At 44.6% G+C, this 25,989-nt stretch overlaps 1 protein-coding gene across 2 annotated transcripts; it reads left to right on the top strand.

Moving 5' to 3' along the window:
* The first annotated feature begins 2,931 nt into the window (after positions 1 to 2,931).
* Positions 2,932 to 13,035, top strand: LOC131759853 (RNA-binding protein 4B). 2 transcript variants are annotated; one of them, XM_059069381.2, is made up of 4 exons: positions 2,932 to 3,148; positions 3,815 to 4,238; positions 9,204 to 9,880; positions 12,428 to 13,035. In XM_059069381.2, the coding sequence occupies exons 2-3, from the start codon at positions 3,827 to 3,829 to the stop codon at positions 9,869 to 9,871; spliced, it is 1,080 nt and encodes a 359-aa protein (XP_058925364.1). In that variant the 5' UTR covers positions 2,932 to 3,148; positions 3,815 to 3,826; the 3' UTR covers positions 9,872 to 9,880; positions 12,428 to 13,035. The 2 variants fall into 2 exon arrangements, with proteins under 2 accessions (XP_058925364.1, XP_066893739.1); XM_067037638.1 differs by lacking the exon at positions 2,932 to 3,148 and adding an exon at positions 3,329 to 3,443.
* Positions 13,036 to 25,989: the final 12,954 nt, after the last annotated feature.

Here is a 25,989-nt window from a genome sequence, read left to right as displayed (position 1 = left end):
ATTTGGTTAATTGTTATGAGAGAAGATATTTGAAACCAATAAGAGATTAATATCTAGAACATACAAGAAAATCCTGCAGACAAAAAGGAGACTGTAACCTGACAAGAAACATGGGGAAAATATACGAATAGGGAAGTTACAGAAGAGTCAATCTCCTACACTTCAGAGAAAGAAGAGATGCTTAGAATCATTAGTAATCAGAGAAATGCAAATTAAAGCAACAATGATATACCACTTTATACCTATTATACTGCCCCAAATTAGACAACTGGATAATGGCAAACATTGGCAGATACACTGAGATGCAGGGCCCCTCAGGTGGGAGGGTAGACTGGTTTCCAGAGGGCAACCTGACACTACTTGGACAAGTTAGTTCCAAGTGTACCCTATGACCCAGCAACCCAGCAATCCCACCCCTGGGCTTATCTCCCCTCAAATTCTCACACCAAACCATTAGGGCACACAGAATTAACATAAGGATGTCCACTGCAACCCTGTTTATAACAACACTAAGGAGTTGGGAGGCAACCTGAGTGTCCTATGCTGGGAGATGGCTAGGCAAAATATGATGGTTCCACACTTTGGAGTATTACTCAATAGTTAGACACCACACAGTAACTTAGTGCTTAGTGAAAAGAGTAAGAAACAGTGAGCTATACAACACAATTTACATAAACATCTGCAAAATTAGTTTACCCAAATGAACAATGGGCGGGCTTTGTCTGTATCCATATTAGGAGAAACCAAATGTAAAAAGGGATACTTGGGACAATCTAGGAAAATTTTAAATATAAATATTTGATGAAATTAGCATAGCATAGAGCTGATGTTTTAGAGGCAGTTAGTGAAAACCTTACAGGCAAAATGACATTATGTCTGGGATTTGCCTTAAAAAAACTCCAGCCCACCCACCCACCCACACACTAAGTAGAGGGGCTACACAAAATAAGATCAGCAAAATGCTGATAACTGTCAATGCTAAGTAAGGGGTCCACAGGAGTGCATAATATTCTCTATTTGTGCCTTTTTGAAATTTTCCACAATAAAACTTTTTTTAAAGGGAAAAAGTAAATGTGCACTAAAAAGACATGTCTCGTAGAAAACAAACTTACGGTTACCAAAGCGGAAGGTGGGGGAAGGATAAATTAGGAGTTTGGGATTAGCAGATACAAACTACTGTATATAAAATAGATAAACAACAAGGTTCTATTGTATAGCACAGGGAACTATATTCAATATCCTGTAATAACCTATAATGGAAAAGAATATGAAAAAGAATATACGTATATATAAAACTGAATCACTTTGCCGTATACCAGAAACTAACACAACATTGTAAATCAACTATACTTCAGTTTTAAAAAAAGACATGTCTTGCAAGAACACAAACAAACAAAATAATACACACTAAACTCATTTACTGGTTGCCTATGAGGGAAGGGGAAGGGAGGTAACAGGGAATAGATAAGAACAGGGAAATACATGGGGGGAAGGAGATGTAATGGTATAGTCAGAGCTATGAGGAGGAACAGAATGAAAACACAGGAGAAAAGGATGGTGAATGAATGAAAATTTTAGAAGGGTGAAAACTGTTAAAAGGACATTAGTTTTGGTGACCTCAGAAAACTTGGGGCATTGGAGAGGAGGACAGAACCCGAAACACAATGCACGAAGGCGGGCAACAGCAGGTTCAGACTCTATTTGTGGAAGTCTGTCCTGGAACACAGGGAAGAAACCCAACTTAAAAAACCATAACAGTGAAGATGAGTGAAAGCTATTTCAAAAATGGGCAAGGAGCTCCCTAAACATGTTTTAAAAGTCTGAGTGTAGAGAGAAAGTGGAAACGACCAAGAGGAGAAGGAAAGGGGAGAGGTAAATAGAATTAGGTGGGAGACAAGCATTGAGAGTTATCAGAATTGGAAGGACAGTGCCTCTTCTGAAATTGCTGGGAAACAAAGAATTCAGTGAAAGAAACATAACAAAGTAGTTGGAGAGGAAGAGGTCAGCCTGCAGAATTTGTGCCTGATAGTATCAGAAAGCATACCAAGGAGGAATGGTGATTGACAACCGCCCTGGCATGCTCTACTTGGAGATAAGCTCAGTCCATCAATCTCCATAAACTTCTATTCTTTGTTCAAAGGTGACAGAGTAACCCACCGCAATATCTTCCTTTCTGCCACCAGGAGGTGCCCTTGGACCACAGCTGAATTTTGAAAGCCGGAAACTACTCAGGGACTCAGTTGCCCAGTCCTCCAGCAGCTTGGTGTGGACTTGGAGACCTGGCCCACCCCCAAAAGAAGAAACCTCTCTGGGCCTCCTTTGGTGTGCTCACCACGGATCAGGAACTGTGAAGGACACACAATTAGAGCTTAATTCTCTAGTTAGGGAGAGAGAACCAGCCTTCATGTGTATGTGACAAAACTTGACTGATTAAGTGCAGCTAGGAGAGAATGCCTCTTAGAGCTATCTCAGCTCTGCCATCTTTGGTTCTCCTTTTCCTCACCAATGCATAACGTGTTTGCAATTTAAAATTTTTTAATTATGTATAAAAGCTCTACCAAAAAAAGACTAGGTTGGCTTAAAATGTGGCGCGCCTCTATTTCTAAAATGTTGTCCCAAACTGCCATAGAGGCTGGCAGGCGCTAAGAAAACCCCCTTTTAGGGGACCCAGTGAGATAACCCTTTGTCATCAGCAGCCGCCTTCCTCCCCCACCCCCGCTCCCCCACATGGCCCAATAGCACGATCCATTGTGATGCTTAGTGATTCTCCCGGGCTTCTGATTTCACCAAGTCAGTGGTTGCGTCCAGAGCCCTTCTGACGCTTGAGCGACGACCGCCCACCTTCCAAGGTGGTGATTGGCTAGTCAGGCCAGGGGGCGGGCTGACCTCCGCTCTGCAGCACCGTCACCAGCTGGCCCCGCCCCCGTATCGGGGCGACTGGGAGCAGAGCCCAGGGCAGCCATTTGTATGCGGCCGCGGGATTGGTCGTCCGGTTCCCGCGAGGGTGAGGGGGGGCAGCGCGCACTCGCGCGTGCGTGAGCTGGCGCGCGAGATAGGGCCCGGTCACGCTGAGGCTCGAGCGGCCGTCGCCATTTTGTAGGGTTCTCTCTGACGCGGGAGCCGCCGCCGCCGTCGCCGCCACCCGGAGGTGCGAGGGGTTCTTGTGGGTGTGTGGGGAGCCTGAGAGAGGGTCGGGCCGGGCCTCTGGCGGACGGGGTTGGCCCAGGGTTAGGGTTTCTCCTCTTGCTGCGGGAGGTCCGGGGAAGACACCGGGAGGAGGCGGGGCCGGGTTTCCGGAGGGGGCGGGGCAGAGGTCGGGTCGAGTCTTTGTTGGGGCGAAGGAACTGGAGTTGGGCCGCTGGGGCGTGGGTGTCCCAGGTTGGGGCAAAGGGGGCCTTTTAATTCTTAGAGTATCTTGAAAGGTGATGCCGCACGGAAGAGAGGTACACAGATTTCCCTCCAAAACCTTGTTACCAGGGACAGTAAGATATATGCCTCTTACCCCCTGCTTGGACTCTTCTCTTACCTGCCCCTCAAAGAGAGTATTTTCAGCTAACCCTGTTACCTAAAATGCGCCTCATTTAACGGAGATCATGGGCTGTGCACTGCCTGCTGACACCCGACCTGTTCGCGTGTCACACACAACTCATACTACTCCTTAAGAGTAAACCTTTCCTCCCGCTGCTGAAAACATAATGAACGTCTCTGTGAGGATCTTGATGGTACCAAGAACTTTGGAGGATTAATCCAAAATGCAGTGCAATGAAATTTTTTCCTCCATCCCTAACTTTTGGAAATCTTTCTTCTTTTCCAGGCTCTTGTCAGGATGGTGAAGCTGTTCATTGGAAACCTGCCCCGGGAGGCCACAGAGCAGGAGATCCGCTCACTCTTCGAGCAGTATGGGAAGGTGCTGGAGTGTGACATCATTAAGAACTACGGCTTTGTGCACATAGAGGACAAGACGGCGGCCGAGGATGCCATACGCAACCTGCACCACTACAAGCTGCACGGGGTGAACATCAACGTGGAAGCCAGCAAGAATAAGAGCAAAACATCCACCAAGTTGCATGTAGGCAACATCAGTCCTACTTGTACCAACCAAGAGCTTCGGGCCAAGTTTGAGGAGTATGGTCCAGTCATCGAATGTGACATCGTGAAAGATTATGCTTTCGTACACATGGAGCGGGCAGAGGATGCAGTGGAGGCCATCAGGGGCCTCGACAACACAGAGTTTCAAGGTGAACTGCTCTGGGGCCTGGGTGGCAAAACTGAGCGGGGTCTAGCTCTAGACAGAGGCAAGAACACAGGACCATAGGGCTGGCAGGGTGCTTTCTTCCATTCCGTTTTAGCCGGAAATGATAGAAAGATTGTATGTTTACCACGCTTAAGCACAGCTTACTCTTGGAGAAGCAAACACTTCTCCTTTTCAGATTTGCCGGGATGTTCCTCAACCACTTTGTAGAATCGCAGGTGGTGGGTTACTTTATCCTGCTGGCCATCATTCATTTGGGTGCTGTTGGAAGTTTAATCTGCCTGGCCAAATGAGTATCTCATGGGAGAAGGGAGGATGAAGGTCTGTGGGTTACCTGCTTCTTCTGTTATGACAAGGAAGCCTTATATTTGAGAGTTTAAATGTTTAGGGTTTATACGATTTACTGCCTTGGGTGATGGGCTGTGGTGGGAAAGAACAAGGAAGACATCTCGAAGAATCCCTATATTATAAATCTGGGTGGTGAATCTGGATTTGGGGGAGTATCTTTTGAGTACTCAGGTTTGTTCAGTCTGAACTATACAAGCAGAGCCAAAAGCCGTGCCGTGGACTATTCTGCTCCGCCTACTATTATTTAACCCTAAGGGGAAAAAAGGAAATTTCTAAAAACATTAGGTTGAATGGGAATGATGGTCCTGCTTCTTAGGCGATTCCAGTAAGGGTGTTGTATCGAATTATTTATGTCGTTAATAAACGTACATATGTTGTCATTAATATCACTAGAGGTTGACAGAAGACTCTCTAGGACTGTGCTAATATGGTAGACACAAGCCACATGTGGCTATTAAATTGAAGTTAAATAAATTTTAAAATTCAGTTTCTCAGTTGTGCTGCACACATTTCAAGCACTCAGAAGTCGTATGAGGCTAGTGGTTAGTGTGTTAGTGTAGGTATGAAACATTTCCATCGTCACAGAAAGTTTTGTTGTACAGCGCTGCTCTGCAGGTTTTTTGTTGACCCTATCATCTTGGACCACACATTTATAGCCGCTTTTCAGGTTCATAAATTAAGACCATTTTTTCTCTGAGTGCCACTAAAAGGGTTGTTAAGAAGTACTTAAGGGTCCTCTGCTAAACCTAGAAAACAGAAAAGAAATGGAGAAGAGGAAAAATTGACCAGAAAAGGGTAAGAAAGTTTGCAAATAGTAGATTACAAATGGTGCGTCAGATATCTCTGGCCTGAGCCAGTGTTGTCTTGGCCTTTAGCTACTCTTTAAAGCACAGCGCAAAAGTTGTAGATACTTTCTACCGTTAACTTGCTGTATGACTTTGGACAAGTGTTTTAACCTCTCAATGCTTCATTCTCCCCACTTACGAAATAGAAATAGAATTAATGATCCCTGCCGTACCTCCTTCACAGGATGGTAGTGAGGCTAGAATGAGGTGATAAGATGTGCAAGTGTTTTGACAGTAAAAGCACTGTATGATGAAAGGTGAGTGGTGTTTGCAACGAGTGTTTCTGTTACGGTTAGAAACTTATTTAAAATGTAATAGTTGGCTTTCATTATTAGCTGTGGCACTTCAGACAGCTTTAAAAATATTCTTAATTATTTTCATTTGATGAGGGAGGGGATAGTGAATGGACAGTGTTGGGGAAATGGGGGTTCTCTCTTGACAAGTAACAAGCAAAATGTAAAAAGTGCAGTTAAAGTCAGGTACAGAGTGCAGAGGTATTCTAGTATAATACTGCATGTTCTTGCCTTTTTAATATGCAATTGATTAAAAGGGTAGGGGCCAAAATAAGTATATGGAAATCAGTTAATTGGGGGGAGTGGGCTTGAAAGGAATGTTTGTTTTAATATAGTGAGTTTAATTACTTCAGAAAGCGGATATCTGAGTGACGCAATGATCCATGAGATTTTTTTTTTAATGTCTTTATTGGAAGAAAAGGATCCTTTATTTGGTTTTCACGTTCTTAGCCTGGGCCCCTGGAAAAAGCACTCAACGGCGTACGGGTACGTACGTACAGACATTTTTATAACCAGCTCTGTTTTTTTTCCAGATGACAAGAGAAAGTTTAGCATTGGATAATAAGTTGCAGTTTTACATAAAATACAATCTAAATACCAATTTGTCACATTTTTCCATAAAGCCTTTTCAGTCATCTCCTAATGAAGGGGGCCTCTTAAGAGTGCCACTTTGGGCATCTTTTGAACCTTTATGTGTTAATGGCTGCCATAGGTTTCCTCATTGTATGACTTCTGAAAGAAAGCAGCAGAATCTGAGTTTACCTGGGTCTTTCACGATGTTTCCTCTCCACCGGCAGCAGTGAACTGAACCACTATTGAGTTAGCAAACAGTGCTAAAGAAGCTATTCCCAAGTAAAAACTCAGGCAGCTGAATTGGGAATGATATGTAAGAGTTCAGATGTTTCGTTTTGCCCTCAATATGTAAACAAGCGTTAAATTGGAGTACAGTGTATATCAGCTATAGCCCTTGATAGGAGCACACCAATGAGGACCCCAAGTTGCCCGCCTCTTTGTTTCAAAACAAAACACTTTGGCGGGGGCTGGTTTTCTGGGAAATGTAAACACATCTCAGTAATTTTTTGGAGATCTCAGAAAATCTTTACGCTTTTGGCCTCTCCAAAGCCAAAGTGTAGTAGAATGGTAGAATTTAATCTTCTTTCGATTTTCTTTGCCCTGGTTCCTTAAGGTAATAGAGAAGCACAGTATATTTCAATTATAAGAACTTTAGGGCAGGGGCCCCCAATGCGCTTGAATCATCCAAACCCACCCCCCATCACCCTGGTCTTTGGAAAAATTGTCTTCCGCAAAAAAGGTCCCTGGTGCCAAAAAGGTTGGGAACCGCTGCTTTAGAGGATTTAAATTAAAAGCCTAGTTACAACCTCTGGAAAGATTATGTGGAAAAAAAAACCTGTCACTTCTGTTGCACATCTTTTAGTTCTAGGTAAAAAATTTTTTTACCTGAATCCTTTTCACAGCTACTACAGAGGTAGATTGTGCCACAGATGTTTATAAACTTATGAGTTCCGCTCTAAATCAGTGGTGAAGACTGGATGTATTAATAGAAACATCAAGGTGGGGGCAAAAAAAAACTGGGTTTTATTTCCCAAAACAAATGGACCCATAATCTATAAAGGAGCAAGTTAAATATTTTCCTTAAAAATGTACCTCTAGGTCTCTGGATTGGCTGCTTTTTAGATTGGCATTGTTACACTGACTTCAGAATTGGAGCACAGTTTGTGTCTTTCACACAGATTAATGTCACCATGCATGTTTGAAAGCCAAGTTAACTTGTAATCCTCTAGTCTAAATTATAGGGAATTCTACATTTGGGATATAAATTGGGGCAAAAATCCATGTGTTTCCGTTCTAAGCACAGTTAGCATTTGGCCCATAATAACTTCTAAGAATGGGAATATCTAAATCTCTGAAAATACTGGGATGGCTAACTGCTGCTTTCAGAGAATTATTGCCATTTGGTATCTGTTGACGGTATCAGTGTTGATGGTGGATGCTGCCTCTCTGCTAGCAGCTGGAAGTAAAAACCTGAGCACCTTTGTTTCTGCTAAAGAAAGGGTTTTAAGTTTGAGGCGGCAACTGCTAGAAACTGGGGTGGTAGGAATGTTGGACATTGGGCAGAACTGAGTTTAACTAAAGTGATATTACTGCACTAACCCGCTCCCCTCTCAGGGTCAGTGCATGGCGCTGTTCTGGCTGCCGTCCTGAATCGGGCTGTTTCCAACAGGATGGTGGAGCACGAGGCCTCCTATCGCATAGCTGCACCCAGAACAAGGTCTGTTAAAGAGAGAGCAACTTACTGACCGCGGAGGGGGGATTTGTTCTGAGCCGCCCTTTAGAGTGATGTTCTCTACGTCTGTACTGGCTGCCTTTTGGCTACCATTTGTAAAGCAATGACTTGATCTCCAAAGTCTTAGGCAGTTTGGCACTAAATGTTGCCAAGAATATGCCTTTTCTCAAACTGCTTTTAAAGACCTTGGATGCTTTCATTAGTAAGGGTCCCTGGGCTTTATGGTACACACGGCCAGGGCAAAGATTGTTTCTTCCCTTAGCTGTTCCTCGTTCTGGTCATTTTCTGGAAGTATGGATGTGGCTTGTTTGTATGGGTGCCCAGAAGCCTTTAGGCAAATGCTGCCGTTTTTCTAACAAGTAGATAATCCCCTATAAAGAATTGTAAAATACATAGCAGGATGAAATGCCGATCATTCCATTACATGGAAGCACACTGTCCCTAAGAAACCAGTACTGCTTCAAGATCTGATTCTAGCTGTTGACAGGCCTAGGTCAAGTAGTTTTCTTTTCCACAGTAGGCATGGGTTCAGCCTTGCTGAAAAAAGTGGGGGTGGGGTTGAAATATGGAGGGTCTCATAACAAACTCTTAGAGGTACTAGAGTTGAAGCAGATGATGAGCCAGGTATGATTTGTGTACCCAACATAGCCTTCTGGTGACACCTGCAAAGATGGCTGGAGGAAACAAGATGGACAGCATATTGCTGTGGTTTTTAAGCTACAGTAAATGCTCAGGCCTTATGTGGCCCTGAGTAAATCAGTGAGAGGTAGGATGCTTTCCTCTGGCATAACTGAGGTTTTGTTGGATATTTGATTTGGAAAAACTGTCAGGTTTTCAATGGTTAGAATTAATAATAGTCTTAGTAGTGAAAAGTGGAAACTTTCTCAGTTTCTGTGTTAGAGAAGAAAGTTGTGGAGACGGAAGTAGGAGGGAATCCCGATCTACTGGTAAGTAGAAAGTGTTGACTGGTTTCTGAGAACTCAAATTTTCTAGCTCTCATCTGTTAAAACTTCAGCTTCTTTTGGAGGGGATTGCTGAAATAGGGTTGCAGGAGTGTGCATATGTTTGTGTGTCTTTTGCCAACTAGTTCACTTTCATTTGGGGGAGGATAAAGAATGTCACTGAGTTATAATAAATCTTCTTACGTCTATTTCCTCAAGGCAAACGAATGCACGTGCAGTTGTCTACCAGCCGGCTTCGGACTGCCCCTGGGATGGGAGACCAGAGTGGCTGCTATCGGTGTGGGAAAGAGGGGCACTGGTCCAAAGAGTGTCCGGTAGATCGTACGGGTCGTGTGGCGGACTTTACCGAGCAGTATAACGAACAGTATGGAGCAGTGCGCACACCTTACGCCATGGGCTACGGGGAATCCATGTATTACAACGATGCGTATGGAGCGCTCGACTACTATAAGCGTTACCGAGTCCGTTCTTACGAGGCAGTGGCAGCGGCGGCAGCAGCTTCCGCGTACAACTACGCAGAGCAGACCATGTCCCATCTGCCGCAAGTCCAGAGCACAGCTGTGACCAGTCACCTCAACTCCACTTCTGTTGATCCCTACGACAGACACCTGTTGCCAAACTCAGGCGCTGCTGCCACCTCAGCTGCTATGGCTGCTGCCGCTGCCACCACTTCCTCCTATTATGGAAGGGACAGGAGCCCCCTGCGTCGTGCTGCAGCTGTGCTCCCCACAGTTGGAGAGGGCTACGGTTATGGGCCAGAGAGTGAGCTGTCTCAGGCTTCAGCAGCTGCGCGGAATTCTCTGTATGACATGGCCCGGTATGAGCGGGAGCAGTATGCGGACCGGGCGCGGTATTCAGCCTTTTAAAAACTGGAGGTGAGAGCGGGGTGGGTGTGGTTAAGAGATTCCATTTAGTTCCCCAGGAGGGAGACCTGTGCCACATAGAGGAGGCTAAAGCCACCCGTTTGCTGTCAGGACAGTATCCAAAAGGTATAAATTGCATGTTAGTCTTAAGTATTTCTCTAACTTAGGCCAGGGGTTCATTTGGCCTGTCGAGGTTTTAGTTTACAACTACAACCAACCAACTTGTTCCTTCTGAGAGAACAGCAGCAACTCAGTCTGTTAGAGAGAATATTGTTCTTTAATCAAGTGTAAGCAGATCTGGGTTACAGAGACATAATTAAGAGAACTAACACTTGTTGAGTGCCCTCTTTGTACATGATACCATTTAATTATACAGCTGGCCTTTGAGATATTTTCTTTTATGGAGAAGGGAACTAAGGCTCAGAGGGGTTAAGTACTTTGCCTCAAGTCATCTGGTAATTGAGAGGTAGAGCCAGAATTCAAACTCAGGTGTGCCTGAGTCCAAAACCACTTTCTCTTTCCACCACAGAAGTCACTGTAGTGTACGCTGAAGAGTACAGGTTCAGGAGTTAATAATGAAAGTCACCAGTGAGAAGTGAAGCTATAACTTCAGACTTCCAGTTTGCTAACAAAACTACTACTTCGGTCATGAGTCTTCATCAGAGGAAACTCTTCTAACATATCCATAAGCCAAATGAAATCCTCTAAATTCTAGGTGTTTAGTTCCAGGATACTTGCCTGAAAGCAGAACGTTTTGATGCCATTGTCCCGTGGAGTCCCCTCCTTGTTAGTAATCCAGAGCATTGTGTTCTTCTGTGTGGGCACTTAAGCCGTATTTCTGCATGGCTTATGATGCTGTCATTTAGGGCCTGACACTTCCCATTTCTTCCAGCAAATTTTGTGTTTTTTTTGTTTGAGAGGAACATTTAAGGAGCTAGATAAAACAGGTAATTTTCTGATGTGTATAAGTCCCATTGGTGGTAACCTTGCAGTTTTTCCTACTTCAGAAAATGTATAGCAAAGATGTTCGAATGTCAAGAATAATTAGTATCTAGAGATTGATAAATCTCTTCATCTGAGTGGAAATTGCATCATAACTTTCTATTCTCGTGGTTTTCCTTATACCCTGAAATTGAGCATCAGTAGAACTGGAGGCCTCGTAGCAAAGTTAAACTGGGTTACCACTGAGTTTTCAGGGTTCCTGAGTACCCCTTTGGTATATGTGTAGAAGAAAACCAAGTGACAGGAATTTGCCCTTTTACGTAGTGGGGAGCAAATATGATGTGAACCTGTGACAAGTTATGTCCTATCTGACCGTGACAAGACGGATCCCCTGAGACCGCTGTGTCGTGTGTGTTCACGTGCATGAAGAGGAGAATCTTACAACTCGTGTAGTTTGCCGTTCATTTTTACTTTTATTGCTGCTGGATCTGCCATGAAGTAGGATGTGCCTCTAAAGTAAGGTGGCATCTTGTATCGGATAACTTACATTTCTCTCAAATATGTTCCAAAGTTAAATATTAAATTAGTGTATACTGTGGTCCTTAAAGGATATTGCTAAGGTATTTTTAAGTGATTTTTGACTGCAAGCAGTGGTTGTTCAACTAACCTCTTTTTAGTGATGACTTTTAAAGAAACTTACCTTCCAGGTGTGAACCTCAAATGGACTGAATAACCTTGAGTTGGTTGCAGTCCCAGGAGCCTGATGTTAATGAGGCTGCCAGGACGAAATACTCCAGAACTGTTGGGGATCCAAATTCGGGTCTCACCCTAGCAGAACTGATTCAAGAACGTCACAACTTTTGAAGTCGATTGGCACAGATCAAGACCAAGATTTGGCCCTTTGTCTGTAATAAGTAGAGGAACTTGGTGTGAGTTAACTTTTTTTTTCCCCCAGCCATTGGTGTCTGGAGTTCCCATCATCAGTGGAAGAATTAGAGAATTTAGGATTTCTTCTTTTGATTTGGTAAGGGAGATGTGGTCAATTAAAGGAACTACTGGAATTATGGCTCTAAATCTGTGACAGTATGATATGCGGATATGTTGGAGGATGAATGGACCACTCCTTGATACCCTTTTTGTGATTGTCATTTCTGAAAATCTGTTCACTATGAAAGATTAAAAATGAGACAAATTTAGAAGAGTACAGTTGGCCATATTTGAGACCTTGGCATCTTCTGATTTTTCTGGATAAATTATGGTTCTTGGTAATATCTGTATGCCCTTTGTTGCAGCGACAGTAGCCTTGTATCACAGAAGTAGTCTTGCCTAAAAGATTGGTGAGAAAGTGAGAAAGATATGTTTATCACCAACACAGCAGCCTTGCACATAGACTGCTGCTTGTTCTATATATAGCTAAAAGTAAACCCCTGTATGTAGCCACAGTAGACTCCTAGGTAATTATATGAGTTGTAAGTTTGATCCGGTCTGACTTGGTTTTGTTTTGTTCTGTTCTTTTTTTTTCCCCCTGGAATACAGGACGGGACCGGGGCCCTTGTACTCGGAGCCAAGCTGCTCTCCAGGCATTGTGTAAGCCTCTTGTGTTGTGCTCTCTTTCAGGTAGGATAATTGCGGACTGAACCCTCGGGCTGCGGTCATATATGAGAACTTGCTCCGCGCGGTCCCCTTTGCCGGGATGTTTCCATTGCTTCATGTTTCAGTAAACAAAGGAGTTTGTGACCAACTATGTTTTCTTTCTTAATTTAATTCTTCTAAGTTGACTTTTCTTTCCTCCTGATACTAGTCTCGGTAGCCTTTCACTCTATTCCTTATGTTCTCAGCCTCTGAGCAGCCCTAGGTAAGGATTATGCTGGCATCCCCTTTTTCCTGTACAGTGGAGTCCCTCTTATCTTGCTTTCCTTAGGAGTTGAACCCTTCTCCCCGTCTACCTGCAACATCTCCTTCCCCTTTAAAATGGCCATGTAGTGGCAAGCAGCCTTGTACTCTTCTCTGTTAGCTCTGGACTCTAACACTGAAGCTCACCTTCTGAAATTGCTAGCACCATTGGGGTTTTGGTTGTTGTTGTTTTGTTTGTTTTGTTTTGTTTTTTTGTCTGACCTGTGATCATGGTACAGCATTAGCTGAAATTTAGCCTTGTTTTACTCCACTTCTCCCCCCCCCCTTTTTTTTTAAAAATATTTTGACAAATAAACGTTTCTAACACTTAAGTATCTTTTTGTATTTGTGTGACTGTTATTTACCACCAGTATCTTCTTTCATTTGTGCTCAAACCACAAACTTCATTGACAGAATAGATACCTGAAATTTAGTCTTTTTTTTTTTTTTTTTTTTTTTTTTGCGGTACATGGGCCTCTCACCGTCGTGGCCTCTCCCGCCGCGGAGCACAGGCTCCGGACGCGCAGGCCCAGCGGCCACGGCTCACGGGCCCAGTCGCTCCGCGGCACGCGGGATCCTCCCGGATCAGGGCACGAACCCGCGTCCCCCGCATCGGCAGGCGGACCCTCAACCACTGCGCCACCAGGGAAGCCCAGATATCTGAAATTTAGATGTACAAGGAAGGATTTAGTGAGATAAGTAATATGGCTGCAGCAATAAGTGGAGGTAAGTGAGCCAGCATCTTGAGACATTGATAAATATGCTATACCTGGCAGTCAGCTGCTTCTCTCTAAATAACCAGAGCCGCTTTTTCCCTTTTATAGGCCAGCAAACCCAGGTTAGTTGTAATAGAAGTAAAGCCCCACAGAGAGAATCCTGCATCAGGAAAAGGTTGAGCCAGAACAAAGGGCCTGTCACATTCTCACTTTGACTTCATAGCATATGTTCATTTAGATTCACAGTTTAAACTACGATTAGACTTTGGTTAAAGTGAATACAATAGTTATGATGATATGGGGAAATGTGTATTGTGAGCAGAAAAGCAAGTGTAGGGTATTCATATCTGGCAGTGATAACATTCTGCAATAAAATGTGTCCTCTAGAAATTTTTTTTAAAGATTTCTGGACATGATATTTTCTTATCATTGCTTAGATCCTCATAAAACAAGTTTAATGATGGACTCAACCCCACTTAAGCTTTATTATATCCTGTATCACATGGTGATATAAATTCTGTGAACCTTTATCTAACAGTTATACAGTACTTTCCCCACATATTTTGTACTTAAAATACTTTTGACATAGGTGAAGCAAAACTTTTCCTTGATTTTGGGGGGTAAGATACAACAATCTAGAGAGGTTAATCTCTCTATGCACACACTCCAACTAGTGATGATGTATATACAATACCCATGTTAGCTCCAATATTCCCCAAGGAGGCGGGATTGTCCTTGTTTTACAAAAAAGAAGGCAAAGATACTGGGATTTCCTTGTGATTGATCTGCAAGGCATCGGGCAGAGCAAAGAAATAAAATATGTACAGCTTTTGTTAGACTCAACCAAAATCTCTGGTCCTCCTCTGTGCTAAGTTAACATAGAAATTTAACATATCTTGATTTCCATATCACTGGCAGGACGAGCTAGAAAAAATATTGGATTCTGCAAAACAGTTTTACATCACTATCCAGTAAAACCTTTGGCAGTGTTGGAAGTGTTCTAGATCTGTGCTGTCCAGTTTGTAGCTACTAGCCACATGTGCCTGTTAAGTACTTGAAATGTGCCTAGTGAAGCTGAGAAACTGAAGTTTTTAATTGTTAATAGCCACATGTGGCTAGTGGTTACTCTATTGCACAGCACAGTTTAAATGGTAAAGTAGGGACTTCCGGTGGTACAGCTGTTAAGATTCCGCACTTCCACTGCAGGGGGGCACGGGTTTGATCCCTGGTTGGGGAACTAAGATCCCGAATGCTGTGTGGTGTGGCCAAAAATATAATTTAGAAAATAATAAATGGTAAAGTATTGTAAGTTTCTTAGGAGGAGACAAGCCTTAAAGAATCATAGAAAATATTTCTCCCTTAGAAAATCCTTTCACTCTACCCAAAACAGATGACACTGGGAAAGGGGTTAGTTTTCAGCCAACATAAGAGGACTGTTGAATAGGAACAAATAGGTTTATTTCTAAACCTCAGTTTAGAAATTGCATGTTTTGAGTACAAAATTCCTTTTATTCACCAAGACCAAGTTGCTCATTATAGACCATTTTATTAGAATCCCACAAGGCCTCACACTAAAAGCTCTGGAATTCAGTGATTTGAATTGCTTCTGGACCAAGATTTGGGTGATGAATGAGACATGTGATTCCTAGTTGAGAAGCAAACTTCGACCACGTCTGTCATAAGCACAACAGAGGGACAAGAACAGGGTACCCTGAAAACATGTAAATAGTGACTGACTTTGGGGGACAGGTGGGGGGTGGCAGCTGCTATTCCAGGTTGAAACAGCACATGTGAAAGATCCTGATCAGGAAGAGTGTGGTGCCCATTAGGTACCAGAAGGGGAGCTCTGTGGCAGGAGAAATCTGTCGCAGAAATCTGAAGAGGTAAGTTCCAGCACAGTTCACGAGAGCCTTGTGGGCTGTGTTAAGGAATTTCATCTTTAACTGGGGGACTTCCCTGGTGGCGCAGTGGTTAAGAATGCACCGCCAGTGTAGGGGACACGGGTTCAAGCCCTGGTCCGGGAAGATCCCACATGCCGCGGAACAACTAAGCCCGTGCGCCACAACTACTGAGCCTGCGCTCTAGAGCCCGTGAGCCACAATTGAGCCCGCGTGCCTAGAGCCCATGCTCCTTGAGAAGAGAGGCCACCGCGGTGAGATGCCTGTGCACAGCAATAAACAGTAGTAGCCCCCGCTCGCTGCAACTAGAGAAAGCCCGTGTGCAGCGAAGACCCAACACAGCCAAAAATAAATAAAATAAAATAAATAAATAAGACTTGAAGCTATTAAAGGGTTTTAAGTTTGAAGGTAACAGGATCAGACTCATTTTTCCTGAAAGATCGTTGTGATTGGACAGAACAAAAGTGAATAGCATTACACTCCAATGTGCATAGCTGCATTATTTACAATTGCCAAGGTATGGAAACAGCCTAAATGTCCATCAACAGATGAATGGATAAAGGAAGACGTGGTATATAAATATATATAATAGAATTCCACTCAGCCATAAAAAATGAAATTTTGCCGTTTGCAGCAACATGGATGGACTTGGAGGGCGTTATGCTAAGTGAAATAAGACAAAGACAAATACTGTATAATACCACTTATATGTGGAATCTAAAAAATACAACTAGTGAATAAAACAAACAAGAAGCAGACTTGGTGATACAGAGAAACCAACTTGCGGTTACCAGTGGGGAGAGGGAAGGGAGAGGGGCAGTACAGGGGCGAGGGGTGGGGGGAAGTGTTATAGGGTTATATGAAATCGTGTGAAACTTTTGAAAATTGTAAAGCACTATTGAATTTAAAGAATTCAGTTTTTAAAATACTTTTTTAAAGTTTAAAAGAAGTGAATAGCGAGATTCACCTGATATATAACAGAGGTCTCTCCCCTAATCATGAAGCCGATAGAGTTGATGTTTTGTTTCAAAGGAAGAAAAAATACCTCAAAGACAGGAAAACAAGCATGCATGAGGAAATGTGATTCAAGGGGGCAGGGTTTAAATCCTGAGGCTGACTGATCAAGCCTTTACAGGGATGGGTTGTGCCTCTCCCACTCTAACACTGCTGAGCACCTGTTGCGGGCCAGGCCCTACCTAAGGGTTTTACACTAGGCACCACTGAATGCTGAAGGGCGAGGGAGATGAGATAGATCTCAGAGATCTTAAGAGATGAGAAAGTATGACCAAAACAGTAAGTGCTATAAGAAATGTAGGGCTTCCCTGGTGGTGCAGTGGTTAAGAATCCGCCTGTCAATGCAGGGGACATGGGTTTGAGCCCTGGTCAGGGAAGATCCCACATGCCGCGGAGCAACTAAGCCCGTGCGCCACAACTACTGAGCCTGCGCTCTAGAGCCCGCGAGCCACAACGACTGAAGCCCGCGCGCCCAAATCCCGTGCTCCGCAACAAGAGAAGCCACCGCAATGAGAAGCCCCCGCACCGCAATGAAGAGTAGCCCCCGCTCACAGCAACTAGAGAAAGCCCACGCGCAGCAACGAAGACCCAACGCAGCCAAAAATAAATAAATTTATATATAAAAAAGAAAAAATATAAAAGCATTGTGAGAGTTCAGAGGACAATTATTTGTGCAATCCTACCAAAACTCTATAGCTTATTCTTGGTGCCTTAAGATTAAAACTCTTTTTTAAATATTTCTCTCCTTTGAAATGAGAATACTTATCAGTAGTCCACAAAGAGGGTGAAATGTTTGTGAGGGATGAAGGCCGAGAGGACATCCCTGGCCCAGTTTGGAGAAAAGAAAAAGCTAGAATGATACCCGAGGCCTTCCATCTGCACGAATTTCTTCCTGAGCCGTCAGCTATTGGAGGTGGGGTTCTGGGCACCACTCAAGCAAGGCCCAGCCCCAGCAGCAGCACTCTGAGGTACTTCAGGTACAAGGCAAGAGAAACCACAGACTGATTCAAACACTGCAGCTGGGAGAAAAGCATCCAGATTCCCCCAGGGGGTGTCTCTGAACTCCTGGCTGTTACTCAACACCTTCCTTAGGGCGGTGGGGGGAGACAAACAGCTACAGAGCCACAGCTCCAACCTGGCAAACGCTGAGACCACTGCAGCCCGAACCCTGCCTCAGGCCTGTGGCGGACTCCAATCTCCCCTTTCCTCCAATCTCTGGCCACACGATAAAGTTAGACAGTGTGGCACAGAGAGACAAGAGGCCCGCAGGGCACTCAATGCACTGCACAGAGCTTGTCCAAAGGGCAGGAAAGGGTTTGCTGGCTGCAAGGTAGCCCAGGAAAGGGAAGCAACGTGCCTAAGACTGGCCTCGTGGCTTGTCAGAACTTGGCTCACAAATCTGGGCCTAAGAGATGAAGTGTCTCTGGCATACCTGGGAGGAGGAAGGAGGAAATAAAAATACATTTCTAGGAAGAGCTGTCAGCTTTGTCAGAGGAACCCACCTCAAGGCTTTCTTAAGATCAGGGCTAAGCTCTATTGCCAAGGAGAACCAAAGTGCAAGAAATGACAGTTCAGTCCCAGGAACCCACAAAGGAAGAGGGAAAGGTCTGGCAAGATTTCAGTCAGCAGTGTCTTAGGTTTGCAGGCCCTCTGAGGATACAGGCCAAATTTAAACCGCACAACAGCCCTACGGATTTAATGACACCCATTATCTCTACTAATCCACAAGAACCCAATGAGGTAGCATCCTTTGGCTCCCCTGGTAATTAAAGCAACTGAAGTTTAGAAAGATTAAATAATTTGGCCACCCTCCCCCCACACACACAGTGGTGAGGAAAAAAGAGCCCCGATTCCTACTGCCTATGCGCCACAGCAGAAAGCCAAAGAAAGAAGCTACTGAAATGGAGACGAACAGCTGGCAAAGGTACCCAGCAGTCCTAAGGCCAGACTCTATCTACCCTACTCGGGGGCGGGGTAAGCCTCTGCATTTGGCAAGGTGAACTAGACTTCCAGTGATAGTGGTCCTGGCCCGCCCTTGGCTCTGGTATCTCAGAGGCAGGGCAGTGGCTATGAGAATTAGGAAAATGAGTGGTTAGGGAAAAGGCCCTCCCCACCCTAAGTACCGTTATATTCCCTCCACGTTGGGGCATGGCCAGTACGCTTCAGTGGCTTTGTTTGTGAATCATACCTCGCCTCTCCATAGGGACACAAAGAGGTATTTGGGCCAAGACCACCTAAGCTGAGTAAGTGGCCAACACTCCAGAGGCCATGCCACTGCTGCCCCACGCCCACCGCCCCCCATCCCCGCACCCGGAACCACACTGCACTGGACCAGACAAGGTGAGCCAAGCTCAAGATGGGCCGGCGCAGGTCTGGCTGGAGGAAGCTCGGAGGTCCGGACCCTGCAGGGAAGTCAGAACCCCGAGTGTGACTGGGAGTGGAGCTCGCACTGCCACATGTCTCGGGACACTCACTAAACTAATGGCTGAAATTCAGGCTCCGGAGCTGGACTTAAATTAAGCCAGAACTTAAATCCAGGCCCTTTCAGTGGTCTTAGACATGCAATGTAACCTTTCAGAGCCTGTTTCCTCATCGTAAACTTCCTCTTGAGAGTTGTAAACTTCCCCTTAGAGTTGTTCGGAGTAAATGCAAAGCACTCAACTGGCCATTATCACAGATGAACTGTGATATGTGCAAACAAAAGAGAGGGTTCCACCCTATCCATGTAGGGAGCTAGCAGCGGGAGGAGAGCTGTCATCACTCCCTCTTCAGTCTTCAAAGATTCCAGCTCCCCCTCCTTTCTTTCCCAGCTGTGGGACCTAGACACAAACCCACTCAAGCCCTGCCCTTAGGGATCTCACCAAATCGCAAAGCTGAAGGGCCCTCCGAGGTTATCAGTTCCGCCACCTCTGCCTTTCTTGACTGCTGACTTATGCGATGGGGCACAACACCAACCCTAACAAGGGCCACCCAGGAATCCTCCAGTCCTACCCCCGCGTCTGGTCCTACGCTGGCGCTCCGCTCCTTGAGTGACTGGTAACTGCTAGGGCAATGCATGGATGAGGGCAAGGGCAGAGGGTAGTATGTCCCCAGGAGGAGCACATCATTCAAATGATAGCTTACATATATACAGATTTATTATTAAAAGCCTGTTACACGTCAGGCACTGTTGCCAGGCACTGGGGCAGTTTCCTATCCCCCCTAACTTACAATTCTGTGAGGAAAATATTCACTAAATGAGTAAGCAAAGAAACTGAGATAAGTACCACAAAATACAAAAACTGGGCAAAGTGGTAGCAAAAAATAAGGGGGCATCTCTTAGAGGCTGTCAAGGAGGGCGCTCGGATGCTTGATCCTGCAGCTGAGACCTGAAGGTAAGAAATTAATCTTAAAGTGGTCAAGGGGAAAGTTCTTCCAGGTAGAAAGAAGGCCCTGAGGCAAGAAAGTTTTTGGTGAACAGGATCTGAAAGGAGGGCCAGTGTGGTTAGAGAAAGGCGGGTGGGGGACCTGAGATGACACTGGAGTACGGGGTAGAGGCCAGATATTTCAAGGCCTAAGGACTGGCATTTTAAACACAATAGGAAGCTGGAGTTCTGGAGCGACAATCTAATTTCTATCTAAGTTACTGAATGGAGATTAAGTTGAAGGATGACCAGAGGGAAAAAAGGAAGGAGGAAAAGAGAGACCAGGTGCCGCTGCAATAGCCCCGGTGGGGCTGCATGGTCTCCACTGTGGTGTGGCAAAGACATGGACAGAAGTGGCAACATTTGATATAAAATATGCTAAGGGACAGACAAGGGGGATAAGAAATGAGGGAAGAATCAAGGATGACTACCAGGAATCTGGCTGGAGCAGCTACGTGGACAGTAACACCATTTAAAGAAATAGGGAAGGTTGGAGGAGAAATTATTTTGGAGTGGGGAGACTCAGGAGTTCCATTTCACACCCATCAAGTTTGAGATATTCTGTTAAGACAACCAAGGAGAATGCTCAAGCAGGTCTTTGGATCCCTGAACTTTGAGCACAGAGAAGAGATTTGGGACAAGAGATGTAAATCTGAGTCCTCAGCATCTAGATCAGCATTATGCAACAGAAATATAAAGTGAGCTGCAAAAGCCACATGCGTAATCATTGAAAACTACTAATAGCGACATTTTTAAAAGTAGAAAGAAACAGGTGAAATTGTATTATTTTTAATAATATATTGAATTTCACATATATATATAGGTGAAATATATCCAAAATATTATTTCAACATATGATCTTCAAAAAATGAGTATTTTTACATTCTTTTTCATACGAAGCTTTTGAAATCCCATGGGTATTATATACTCACAGCACCATATGTGCCTATGGCTCTTATACTAGACAGCACAACTTTAGATGGTACACAAAGCCAAGGCGGCTACTGAAATCACTTGGAACAGGGTTTCAACCTTGGCACTACTGATATTTGGGGCTGGGTAGTTCTTTGTGTGGGAGAGGAGGCTATCCTGTGCATCGTAGGCTGTTTAGCAGCATACCTGGCCTTCACCCACATTAGATGCCAGTAGCATCCTCCCAACTTTGACAATTAAGAAGGACTTCAGACATTGTCAAATGTCCTAGGCAAAGGGTGAGGAGTGAAGAGGGGAAATCACCAGTGGTTGAGAACCACTGACCTAGACAGAGAGCGTGTAGAGAGAAGAGGGCCCAGGAGAACGCTGGGAACTCCAGCCTTACCATTTGCCTTAGGTAGTAGGCATGGAGAATTAAAAGGTTCAATTCTCTGGTTCAATTTTTCTAGGACTGTAGGCCCTAGGGAATTGAAAGGAAGGGGTGGGGTGATTTCATACAGAAACTGCAGAGGTCCCGTTTCTAGCACATGAAAACACCCAACCAATGTCGGTAACAGCAACAGCAAGAGGTCCTCCCCTACTGTCACTTCTTATATAATCAAGTTTTCCTCTCCTCATCTGATCCCTTCCTCTTGACAAACGGTAGCATTTACCAAGGACCACTGTCCCCAAAGAGAAACTCCATATAACTATTTGGAGAGATTGGGGGTTATCCAAATTAGAGGAAACCATGGGTATAGATTCAGTATCAAGCTTCTATGGCCTCGTATGTAGACACATACAGCTTGCCTGAGCATAGAGGAGAAAGTTTGGGACTGGAATATAGATGGTGGGTAAAGCCAAGGAAATTGGTGATAATAGAAGGGCCCTAGCCTAATTGTCAACAGTCCTGAAAACTTATCGGCTTCCCTTCCACCTTGAAATCCCAAATCTGTTTTTAAAACAAACAAACCAGGCCTTTAAGGACTATCTAGAGGAGTAGCTGGTGCAAATACTAAGGGAGGAAGGGCCCTGGCATCGACTAAGATGTATAAAAATTCCGGCGTACAGTGTGGCTGAAGCCAAGTGAGCGAAGGAGAGTAGGACAAAGTCAGCTAAGAGGAGGAGGGGGCAGATCATGTAGGGCTTTACAGACCTTGGCATGGACTCTTACTCTGAAGAAATTAAAAGCCCCTGGGGGGAGAGGGGGTTTGAGCATTTTGTGATGTTATCTGATTTCCGTTTTAAAAGGATCACTGTGGTTGTAGACAATGTAGAAGCAGGGACATTAATTAGTAAGGAATTTAGGAAATCCAGGTGAGAAATGCTGGTGGCTCTGACTAGAGTATTAACAGGGGGATTCTAATAAGTAGTGCCAATAAGATTTCCTAAAGGACTGAATGTGGGTATAACCATCATTTTCAGCCAGAGTGCATCATATCATGATACTCCTCTGCTTAAAAACAATGCAAGACTATTTCATTCAGAGTAAAAACCAAAAGTACCCCAGATGATCCTGACCTCTTCTACCTCCCCCCCCACCCCATCACTCCACTCTTGCCTCTGGCCTCCTTACTTTGAGAACCGGCCAGCTACAATCCCACCTCCAGGCCCTTGCTCAAGCAGTTCTCTACTTGGAATACTAGAGGGCTGTATGGCCAACTTCCACCTCATTCAAGTCTATTTAAATCTCAATTTCTCAGTTATCTACACCCACATACATTGCTCTAGCTCTCCCAGTCCTCCTTACACAACTCTACCCTTTTTAACGCAAAGCTCTTATTTCCTAACACACAGTCTACTTATTTACTATGTTCACTGTCTGTCTTGGGTTGGAGTAGAAGTTTCAGATGGTGGAGCTTCCATTAGTTTGGGTGGTGAGACTAACAAAGAGGAGAAACCACCAGCATGTCAACCATAATAGACATGTGGCATGAACAAGAAATAAGCCCTAACCTTTTTTACGTTTAAGAAAAGATCATTTCACGATTTAGCATGAAATCATTAGCAACATTCCTGTGGAATGGCAGGGGTAAAACCCTGACTAAAGAGGGTTTAAGAGAAAATGGAAAGCAATCGTTAGAGAAAGAAACCACATAAAACACTTTTGAGTTTTGTACAAAAGGAAGTGAAGAAATAAAGTGGTGATAACTGGCAGGGGAAACAGAGTCAAGACATTTGTAAAATGGGAATGACAGAATGTCTGTAATGCTAACAAGATTGATTTAATAAAAAGGAAAAATGGATGACATGAGAGGAAAAGAACTACAGGAACAAGAAGGGCCCTAATGCATAAGTAGAGCAACTAGCCTTAGATAAATGCACAGGTAATTGGGATGCTTGAAGGTGAATAGGTGTGCTGAGAATGTTAATTCTATTCTGATTGCTTCCGTTTCTTCTGCAAGGTGGGAAGCACTGTCATTCATTAGGTAAATAAGCATGAGAGGAGAGGAAGTGAATGGGAGGGCAAATGGACCAAGGACCTATTCTCTAATTCTGCCTAGCAGAATTATGGGTCCACACAAGATACAACGTTTGTAATAATTTATTCAAAGTGAGAGCAGTCACTGAGATTGTTTTTTCTCCAGCAACCTTCAGCCTCATCAGTCAGACAAATGAATAGATGAACTGCATTTAATCTGGGTTGTGGTTTTGCCAAGTATGATAAAGCTGGGGACTGGGTAGGCTTTGGGTTTGCAAGAAAAATGATGCTGTAGCAAAGGAATGACAGTGATTGGCTATGGTTTTCAAGTTGGATAAGGAGGTGATAATATTAGAGGGTGAGGGACAATGAAAAGTAAAATCAATGAATTGGAAGTTCCAATGGGATCAAAAGGATTGGAATATTAAAGAAAGCAATCTGGAATGACAGAAGATGGCTGGGTTGAAGATAAGAAATAAATTTCAATTTTTTTTTTTTTTGCGGTACTTGGGCCTCTCACTGTTGTGGCCTCTCCCGTTGCAGAGCACAGGCTCCAGAAGCACAGGCTCAGCGGCCATGGCTCACGGGCCCAGCCGCTCCGTGGCATGTGGGATCTTCCCAGACTGGGGCACGAACCCGTGTCGCCTGCATCGGCAGGCGGACTCTCAACCACTGCGCCACCAGGGAAGCCTCCAGGGTGGCATTTTTGAAGGACTGTCTCCAAACCAAAAAAACAAAACACACTTCTGCATCAACTGGCATTTAAGAATGGTGCACCACTGAGGTGATTTACCCATTCCCCCTTGATGAATGGGAAAAACACTGCCAACCAGGTTTCTTATCCATCTGCTATCTTAAAAGACATTCAAGGGCTTCCCTGGTGGTGCAGTGGTTAAGAATCCGCCTGTCAATGCAGGGGAAAGGGGTTCGAGCCGTGGACCAGGAAGATCCCACATGCCGCGGAGCAACTAAGCCTGTGCGCCACAACTACTGAGCCTGAGCTCTAGAGCCCCCAGGCCACAATTACTGAAGCCCACGCGCCTAGAGCCTGTGCTCCGCAACAAGAGAAGCCACCGCAAAGAGAAGCCCACGCACTGCAACGAAGAGTAGCCCCCACTTGCCACAACTAGAGAAAGCCCTCGCACAGCAACGAAGACCCAACACAGCCAAAAATAAAATAAATAAATTTATTTTAAAAAAAGAGAGAGACATTCAACACCAAAACCTAAAGGAAATTTGTTTAAAGAAATTGCTTAATGACTAAGTTAATTTATGACTGACTTTGGAGGATGCCCAGGTACTGTTTATTATTTCATTCTTTACTTTGGTAAAGCAAATCAGTATGGTTCTAACATGACTCTTTCTAAATCCAAAGTTATATTAACTACGTAAGAAATTAATCTCTGATGAAAAATTGGACCAAACAGTAAGAATGCTGGTCTATACACTCCGAGCCAAAAACTTTAGTGAAATTGCGGCAGGGGGTGTGGGGGGGTGTTAAAAAAAATTAAAAAGCCTGTTCTTGTTGCAGCACGAGAATGTAGCCGAACAGGACACCAAGAGGAGAAAATAAAAACAAAAAACCCATGGCTGGGCTTCCCTGGTGGTGCAGTGGTTGAGAGTTCGCCTGCCGATGCAGGGGATATGGGTTCGTGCCCCGATCCGGGAGGATCCCACATGCCGCGGAGCGGCTGGGCCCGTGAGCCATGGCCGCTGAGCCTGCGCTCCACAACAGGAGAGGCCACAGCAGTGAGAGGCCCACGTACCGCAAAAAAACCCCACAAAACCATAAAAAACCCCCACAAAACCATGGCTTTGGGCACCAAGAAAGTAAGATATCTGCTAATAAGCTGTAGCTTGACCTACACAACCATTGCAGAAAACCAGTTGGGTAAAGTCTTCCACCCCGTAGGAAATCTGGGGGATAAGATCTCCGCTTAGGCCAACATAATGGCCCATAATTTGGTAAGTCTAAGGTATGTCTTCCAGCCAGATAACTTGCATATTGTAAAAGGCTACCAATAGTCTTAAAGCCTAATTTAAGAAAAAGGCCATGGGACATAAGTAAACTCCAAAATAGCAAACATAAGAACAGGCCAAATATGGCAATGCACCTATATGAAACTGGAAGAGATTTATTGCTGATCAAGTAGAAGAGCTCCTTCACCAAATATGAGGTGGTTCTAAAAACCTCAAATAAGGACTCCCCTGGTGGTCCAGCGATTAAGACTCCACACTCCCAATACAGGGGCTGGGTGCGATAGGGAACTAGATCCCACATCCATGCCACAACTAAGAGCCCGCCTGCCACAACTAAAAGATCCTGCATGCTGCAACGAAGATCCCAAGTGCCACAACGAAGACCTGGCGCAGCCAAATAAATATTTTTTTTAAAAAAGCAACCCTCTTGGGCTTCCCTGGTGGCGCAGTGGTTGAGAGTCCGCCTGTCGATACAGGGGACACGGGTTCGTACCCCGGTCCGGGAAGATCCCACATGCCGCGGAGCGGCTGGGCCTGTGAGCCATGGCCGCTGGGCCTGCGCGTCCAGAGCCTGTGCTCCGCAATGGGAGAGGCCACAACAGTGAGAGGCCCGCGTACCCCCTCGCCAAAAAAAAAAGGAAAAAAAAAAAAATAAAAAAAAATTAAAAAGTAAAAAAAATAAAAAAGCAATCCTCAAATAAGCTTTGTTTTGGATTGCCAAGGGGGGATAACTTGACAAAGAAAAAAATTTTCAAAAGTTAAGGGATTAAAACTTGTGTATCTACCCCCAATTGTTCTGCATGCTGTCCACCAGAGATGGAAACAGTGTAAGACAGAGAAGGAATAGGTGAGGAGAGAAATGTCATTCTCATCCATCTTGACAAATAGAGGCAGATTGGGTCCCTGTAGGTTCAATCCTATTAGAGAAGTCCTGGGCATT

Source organism: Kogia breviceps, chromosome 7, assembly GCF_026419965.1.
Source record: "Kogia breviceps isolate mKogBre1 chromosome 7, mKogBre1 haplotype 1, whole genome shotgun sequence".
NCBI lineage: Eukaryota > Metazoa > Chordata > Mammalia > Artiodactyla > Physeteridae > Kogia > Kogia breviceps.
The sequence above is the reverse complement of the archived record's forward strand: the minus strand, read 5'-3'. Positions and strand labels throughout refer to the sequence as shown.

Excerpts from the sequence above, each read along its gene's own strand:
- LOC131759853 (XM_067037638.1), top strand. Across the intron at positions 4,239-9,203 it reads CGACAACACAGAGTTTCAAG|GCAAACGAATGCACGTGCAG; the intron begins GTGAACTGCTCT and ends TATTTCCTCAAG.